Consider the following 8,144-nt stretch of genomic DNA (forward strand, 5'->3'; position numbering starts at 1 on the left):
CCCAGGATGGGGTCCCTGGAGCTGTACCCCTGACAGGACACCCTCTGTGGGGCCTGGCAGACAGGCAGGACCTGAGCCCAGAGCACTCATCCCAGAAAGCTCGGGGCTCAGCTTTGGGCGCAGGTGGGGACCACACACACGCTGCCCCTGGAAAGCAGCAAGCAGGCGGCCCGGCCCCAGCCGTGGAAGGTGGGCCCCTGAGGGAGCCGGGCCGCTCAGCCACGGCACCAGAACGGGTCATGGGAGCAGCGGGTGGGCCCTGCCAGCGAAGTGCATGTGCAGCAGCTGGAGGCCACTGTGTGTTCTCTGCTGTGGTTCCCAGCCCTTGGCACTTGGCCTTCTCCCGGCCACACCTTGTGGTGGCAGAGCTGGCTTTGAGCCCAGCATGTTGACGCCAGGGGCCAGTGGGTAAGAGGGGACGGGACTTCAAGGACAGACCCTGGGCCCAGTGGGCTGGGACGGGCCAGCCGACTTCCTGGGGCAGCTGCCTCTCAGGAGCCTTTGTGGCCTGCCGAACAGAACCCCAGGCAGGCACCCACCACTTCCCCTGCCCTGACCTCAAAGCTCTTGGTCCCTGAATCCTTGGCTCCCACCCCTGCCCTCTCCAGAGGGAGCCCCAGCCCTGGAGACACATCCCAGCCAGCCCCGCAGCCTCGGGAGGGGCGATGCCTCTGCCCTCAGCCTTGGTGCTGACGTCTCGAGGATGGGGTCTTAGAGCCTCCCTTTCTCAGCGCAGGGATGGAGGTGTGTCTGGGGCTAAGCCTGACCTTTCGCGTACCTGCTGGCTCTGGGCCTGGGCGGAGATCTCGCGGCTCTCACACACCCTGCTGGAGACACAGGTCACACAGCCCTGTGCTCAGGCTGCTGCTTTGCTGTGTGACTCTCGGCCAGCCCTTTAGCCTCTCCCAGCCGATGGCCCCTCCGGAAAACAGGGATGAACCGTCCGTCCTCACACTGGAAATCCTGTGATAAACAAGGAAAAGGCAGGAGCCCCAGGTAGAAAAACAGCAAAGGTTATGAAAAGCCTTCTTCAGAAGAGCGGGTACAAAGCTCATCAGTCTAAGCGCCGTTTAAAGTCAGTTTAAAAATCAAGAGGGAGGTCCCGTCGTGGCTCAGTGGTTAACAAATCCGACCAGGAGCCATGAGGTTGTAGGTTCAATCCCTGCCTTACTCAGTGGGTTAAGGATCCGGCGTTGCTGTGAGCCGTGGTGTAGGTCGCACACGCGACTCAGATCCTACGTTGCTGTGGCTGTGGTATAGGCCGGTGGCTACAGCTCCTATTAGACCCCTAGCCTGAGAACCTCCATATGCCGCGGGAATCGGCCCTAGAAAAGGCAAAAGGACAAAAAGTAAATAAATAAATTAAATAAAAATAAAAAATCAAGAGGAATTCCCGTTGTGGCACAGCAGAAACGCATCCGACTAGGAGCCATGAGGTTGCAGGTTCGATCTCTGGCCTCGCTCAGTGGGTTAAGGATCTGGTGTTGCTGTGGCTGTGGTGGAGGCCGGCAGCTGTAGCTCTGATTCGACCCCTAGCCTGGGAACCTCCATATGCCACGGGTGCGGCCCTAAGAAGACAAAAGACAAAAATAAATAAATAAAATAATCAAGAAATGCAGGAGTTCCCATTGTGCAGTGGAAACACGTCTGACTAGGAACCATGAGGACACAGGTTCGATCCCTGGCCTCACTCAGTGGGTTAAGGATCCGGCGTTGCCGTGAGCTGTGGTGCAGGTCGCAGACGAGGCTCAGATCGCACGTGGCTGTGGTTCTGGCGTAGGCTGGCAGCTATAGCTCCGATTTGACCCCTAGCCTGGGACCCTCCATATGCCATGGGTGTGGCCCTCAAAAGCAAACAAGAAAAAAAAGATCAAGAAATGCAAATTAAGACAGCACGAGACTGAACGTCCTGTGCTTTGAACTGGGAAGAGGGAGGAAACTGGACCGTGTGGAGCAGGGCAGTGCAGCAGCCGGAGCCTCGCACGCAGCGCAGCAGTATCCCCTGACCCGCCCGACCCAGCAGCTCTGCTCCCAAGATCACAGAGTACCTGCACACAGCTGGAGTTGAGGCAAGTGGCACCCACCCCCCCACTGCCAAGGGACAAACCAGACCACTCCCCGGCTTAAACACCTAGCAGCCGTCTACTGCGCTCATGAGACTTCCGCTTCTGCAGGGTTCAGTGGGGCCCTCATGCCTCTGGCCCAGCCCAGCATCCGCTAGCTTAGCTGCCCGGGTGGGGCGACCCGATGTCGAGGGGTTGGGGTCGCCTGGACAATCAGCAAGGACCTTGGGGCTGGCAGAACACGGCGGAGGCCCACACCAGCTTCCTGTAACCAGCTGCTGCAGCAAGAAAAGACCACTCACTGCGGAGCTTAGACATGCGCTCTCAGGTTCTGAGGTCTGAAATCAAGGTGTCAGTACGGCTGTGCCGGGCAGCCCCGGGCCAAGGACGGGGCCCTTCCCTGCCTCTTCCAGCTTCCCAGTCCCCGCAGTCTCTGGCTTCTTCGCCGTCTGGGGGCTACATTCCAAGAGTAGACATCTCAGGACAATGCACTTTTATGACTCGACCTGGGAAGCCACACAATGTCACTTTCCTTCTGTGGGTGGAGGACAGTGCAAAGACCTGCCCCAGGGCAAGGGTCACCCTGAGGCAGAGCTGTGCTCCCTGGAGGAGCACACGGGTTAGGTGCAAACACCTGGAGCCACACGCGGCAAGACACGACAGTGAGTGCAAAGCCAAGAAGGAGAGCGGAGTACAGAGCAGAGCACCGCGTGGACCTGGAGGCAGACACACAGCCCTTCACACTGATAAGAACAGTGGGGCGAGTTCCACATGGCACGAGCGCCTCTGTTGGCAGAGGGCGCTACGGCCGCGGCCAAAGGCACTTCCGCTCATGGCAGAGGCCCTGCATCTGCCCGAGACCAGGCCCGAGGAGCGTGGCCAGCTCAGCTGTTGTCCACACAAGCGCTGATGGCTGCAGCTGGAGGTGCGGGAAGATAAGCTGTCCCCTCAGGGTTGAGGTGGCCCCGGGGTGGGCCGTGGGTTGAGGAAACAGCAAGTGAAAGACTTCCACCTTGAGCGGCCTCAGCACAAGACGCAGAGACTCCCCGCTTAGTTACACACCTTTTCTACAAGTCCGCCCTTTGAGGTCGCTGCAGGCCAGCGGGCGATGCGCTACCCGGTGAAAACTGTTAAGGGACATCTTCCTGCAGTCGGAGCCCATCTCTACAAAGTGGCCTGGAGAGGTAAGGGCCCCGCAGATCAAGGAGCAGATCCCAGCCGGCCCGGGCAGGGACACCGAAAACAAGACCCTCCTTGCCCTGAGCAGGGACCTCCCTGATGGCTAAATCCTCCTCCACCCAAGAGGCCTTAAAGCTGAGCTGAGCAGAAGAAACGAAAACACGGACATTAACACGTCCCTTGGAAGCTGTGGCCCAGATTAGGCCTGGGAGATCCACAGCCCTGGTCAGCTTGGGCGACCGTGGGTGGGGTGCCTGGCAGTGGCTCTGACCTAGGGAGGAATGCGCCTTCACACCGCCTCAAAGACCCCCCTCCCCCCGTCCCCCGCCAAGATGCTCTCGGGGACCGGGGCTGTGCCGGCCCTAGGAAACCAGGAGCCGCACAAAGACTCCCAGGCCGCCCACCCACCCTGAGGTTACGGAGTCAAACGCGACCAAGACGCAGGTCCCGCGCCCACCTGCAGCGCCGGCCCCGCCCCAGCACAGGTTCCGCCCCTTGCTCATCTGGCCAGTCCCCGTTAGGCGAGGCGGAAGGCCCCGCCCCCACCGGGTAGCCCCGCCCCGCGCCCCGCCCCCTTCCTCCCGCCCGGCGGGAGCTTGAGAAGCCCCTACACTCGCGAGCACCTGCTTCCTCCGCGGCTTGGCGCGCCTTGGGGCCCAGCTCCTGAGGTCTGCGCCCGCGGAAGGAGAGAGCCCCGGTGGGAGCGCCCGGTGGGGACACGGGCGACGCGGGGCTGCCGCAGGTACAGGTGCACCCAGCCGGTGATCCCGGGCCCGCACCAGGCCCCTCCCCGTCCGCTTTGGCCGAAGGGGCGGTAGCCGAAGAGACCCCGCCCAAAACGTCACGGCCCAGGCCGATGGGCAGGGCCGTCCCCGGCGGAAGCGCGTTGCTGCTGGAGAGGCCCGAACTGAGCAGTCGGCACTGGGGGACCGCTGGGGACAGACAGGTAACACGATCGCCCGCGGGGCCCACAGCACGATCTGGTGGGTGAGAAGTGGTCTCTGCTAGGGAGGGGAGCCTCTCCTGGCACAGGTCTCCAGGGAAGGAGATGCTGCAGATACCAGGGACGCACAGCTGGCGGTGACACCGTCTCCAGGCTGGAGGGGGACCTGCGGATGCAGACGGGGGCTCTGGGGGCGCACAGCGGGGAGGGAGGGGCCTCTGGTTCTTGACAGCCTATTCCTGCCCGCCAGGATGGGCAGCAGCTCGCTGTCCGAGGACTACCGCCTGTGTCTGGAGCGTGAACTGCGGCGCGGCCGCGCGGGCGTGTGCGGGGACCCATCGCTGCGCGCCGTGCTCTGGCAGATCCTGGTGGAAGACTTCGACTTGCACGGGGCGCTGCAGGATGACGCGCTGGCTCTGCTCACCGATGGCCTGTGGGGCCGCGCCGACCTGGCCCCCGCTCTGCGCGGCCTTGCCCGCGCCTTCGAGCTGCTGGAGCTGGCCGCCGTGCACCTGTATCTGCTGCCCTGGAGAAAGGAGTTTACCACCATCAAGGTAGGGCGCCAGGCCTTGTGCGGGTCCCATGCCAAGGCTGCTGGGGGCTGGCCACTATCAGGAGGGCGGCTGCCGTCAGGGATGAGGGACTTCAGGGTGTCCGCAGAGGACTCCGTGCGCTGAGGGTCCTGGGCTTGCTGGAGCGTTTCTTGGCTGAGTCACTCCTAGGGCTGAGAGCATGGTGTGTGGAGATCACTGCCAGGGTACTTGCCTTCTGGGGGCCTCCTGCCCCTTAAAGCTTGCATCGCTGTCCTTCCCAAGGTGACCTTGTGGCCCCGGTTGGCACGGAAACCCTAGGACAGGCACATGGGAGGGACTTGAGGGTCCAGGTCACCTCAACCCCTCTGCGACATGGACGGAGCCCATTTGCAGAGAACATGGAAAGAGACCCTGCCCTCTGAGGCAGGCCGGGGCTGGGTGGAGGTGCCCTGCACGCCCTAGGGGTGCCCACTAAACAAGAACCTAGTTCACCCCTGGCCCTGGTGGAGGCTGAGCCCAGGGCCAGCATGGCCCCTCTAGGCGAGCTGCACACTGGCAGGAGGCAGCAGGCTGCCCTGTGCCTCTGAGCCAACTGGGAAGAGGAGGAAGTTAATGATGTCACTGGGCCCGTGGGCGCCTGCCTCCGCCTGTTGCCATGGCAGCAGCAGCAGCCTCTCTCTGGAAGGTGAGCTCTGGAGCCCACTGCTCCCCTGGGGGACCCCTGCTGGTCTGAGGTTCAGTCAAGACCAGAGGGCAGGATCCAGCCCCCAGGAGGCCAAGGGCAGAACCGGACAGACAGGCCTGCCTTGAGGTGCTCATGGGCTTCAGTGCCGGGCAGACCTCGATGGGGTCTGGTCCTGCCTCCTCCCGCCTGTGTGGTGTGGGGCGAGTTACCTAATCGTGCCGAATCCACTTCTTCCCCTGCGGAACGGACACAAGAGTGTGGGGCGAGGGCACAGCCCAGAGCACACCTGCACGGCGTGCCCCATCGGAGGTCTGTCATAAGCTGCAAGCTGAGGAGCAGGGGTCCCAGAGTCAAGAGCTGCAGACGACCTGCCATCACCATCCTAGGAACCCTCCGAGTTCCCTTGCAGCCCAGAGCTGCGACAACTCCAGGTCCCCTCGGTGTGGCGTCAACGGCTAGCCCTCTGTCCTGGTGTGGGAAGCGCTTAGAAACCGATGATCCCAGTTGAGAAGGTGTTTAGGAGGCTGCCTGGTCAGAGGAGCACGCAGCACGGATGTTTCTGTGTGTTTGCCCAACCAGAACTCAGCAGGTACAAAGGAAGCTGCTTAGAACGGCAAACCCCCACCGGTGAGGGGGTGGAGGGGACCCAGAGGGCAGGGTCTATGCCCCAGGTGAAGTCTAGTAGATCTTTTCAGAACTGAGATTCGCGGGCTTGCCTTAGCCCACGGGATCAGAGCGTCTGGGGGTGGACCTGGGCACCTGCCCACAAAGTTCCTCTGGAGGGAGCGTCAGTGCAGCACGGCCCGGGGCCGGCCTGACCACCTGGGGCCTGAGGCTGCCCAGGTCTGCAGGAAGACGGGCTGCTGCTGACCTGCCCCCTTCCTTGCAGACCTTTTCCGGGGGCTACGTGCACGTGCTGAGGGGCGCACTCTCGGAGGACCTCCTCATCCAGAGCTTCCGGAAGATGGGCTACGTGCGCAGGGACGCCCACCGCCTCATGGTGGCCGCCCCGCCCCCCGCCCGCCAGCTGGTGCAAGTGGCCCTGGGCTGCTTCGCCCTGCGCCTGGAGTGCGAGATCCTGGGCGAGGTGCTGGCGCAGCTGGGCACCAGCGTGCTTCCGGCCGAGGTGCTGCTGCAGGCACGGCGGGCCAGCGCCGACGTGGCCTCCTGCGTGGCCTGGCTGCAGCAGCGCCTGGCGCGGGAGGAAGAGCCGCCGCCCTTGCCCCCTCGGGGCTCCCCGGCCGTGTGCCGGGCCCGGCTGGACCTGTACCGGGACCTGCAGGAGGACGAGGGCTCGGACGAGGCCAGCCTGTACGGCGGGCCCTCGCCAGGCCCGGACTCGCCCGCCGCCTCGGAGCTGGCCTGCCGGCCTCTGTTCTGGGAGCAGAGCGCCCAACTGTGGGGGGCGGGGGGCGGGGCCTGGGGGCCGGCGGAGGCCAGCAGCCCGCCCTACGGGGCCTCGGAGGAGGAGCTGGAATCCGAGCCCGAGGCCTTCTCCTTCCTCTCGCTGCGCCGGGAGCTGCTGAGTCAGCCGGGGGACCTGGCTGCTCCCCAAGCTCCCTGCAGCCCCGAGCGGGCCAGCCCCCCGCGTGTGCATGGGCCAGTCCCTGAGCCCCCGGGCTACCAGGCCCACAGCTGCCTGGCCCCTGGTGCCCTGCCCACCCTCTGCTGTGACACCTGTCGCCAGCTGCACGCTGCCCACTGCCCCGCCCTGCCCGCCTGCCGCCCAGGCCACGTGCTGCACGTCCTGCGGGGGAACAGCCAGCGGCGCCTGTGGCTGCAGAGGGCACAGGTGGATGCCCTGCTCTACGAAGGCCCTGGGGCCCAGCCGTAGGCCCAGCCAGGCCCTGGGCCAAGGGCTTTCTGGAGACACACTTTCTGTGGTGCTCTTCTGGGCCTCGTCCCTCCTCAGGCCTGGGCCACTGGCCACCCTGCCCCATCTGCCCCCCGAGGAGTCCTGCGGGCAGGGGTGGGTCTGCCCTCCAGAGAAGACTCTCTGCTCAGGCCAGCCCACCCCATCCTGGGCACCAGACCCGCGCCAGGGTGAGCACGCCTGTCCTCAAAAGGACCCTCCCCTCCCCCTTCAGCCCTCTTCCCACCCCAGCACAGGCCCCAGCTCCTGCCGTGCTCCCCAGAGGTGTCCAGGTGGACACCCACAGAGGAGTGTCATGGCTCAGGTGACCTTGCGAGCCCCCGAGCTCTGCTGAGACCCCTCTAGGGGCTGCGCCAGGTACACAGCTAACCTGGCTGGGGAACCTGGCCCCCACGAGTATCACAGGCCCGTGCTGAAGGAAATGAGCACCAGCCTGAGACCAGCCCACGTGCCCCAGTCACAGTGGGTGGGAAGCTGGGCCTGCGCGTGGAGCGCGAAGCCAGAGTTCCAGAGTGAGGGCGGGGACGGGCTGGAGAGGCTGCCACCCCACGTCCAGTGGAACGTGGCGGCTTCTCCAGGGGCCCCCCTGCTGCCGCTTCCCGCTTCCCGTCGCTGGTTCTGGAGGGCAGGGTGGGAGATCTCAAAAGCACCCCCCCCCAGGCGTCTCCCCAGCTTCCTGAGCAGCAGGGGGAGGGGTTCCCAGAACCACCAGCTCCCAGGGCTGGGGGCCGAGGGTCTGCTGACCTGGGCCCTGGGGCAGGTGCCTTCCTTTGGTGCTGGCCCCTCCTCCCCCGTGACCCCGCCTAGTGTCGGTCCCACCTCCACGCGAATCAGAACCTTGAAGTACATTAAAGGACGCTGGATCCCA

The 8,144-nt window shown here is 64.5% G+C and overlaps 1 protein-coding gene across 1 annotated transcript; it reads left to right on the forward strand.

Annotated features, from left to right (window-relative positions):
- The first annotated feature begins 3,833 nt into the window (after positions 1-3,833).
- On the forward strand, positions 3,834-8,144 carry SPATA2L (spermatogenesis associated 2 like). Its single transcript, XM_047793559.1, has 3 exons — positions 3,834-4,188; positions 4,436-4,739; positions 6,293-8,144. Exons 2-3 carry the CDS (start codon positions 4,437-4,439, stop codon positions 7,235-7,237), a joined length of 1,248 nt encoding a protein of 415 aa, XP_047649515.1. The 5' UTR covers positions 3,834-4,188; position 4,436; the 3' UTR covers positions 7,238-8,144.

Source organism: Phacochoerus africanus, chromosome 8 (genome assembly GCF_016906955.1).
Source record: "Phacochoerus africanus isolate WHEZ1 chromosome 8, ROS_Pafr_v1, whole genome shotgun sequence".
Taxonomy (NCBI): Eukaryota; Metazoa; Chordata; class Mammalia; order Artiodactyla; family Suidae; genus Phacochoerus; species Phacochoerus africanus.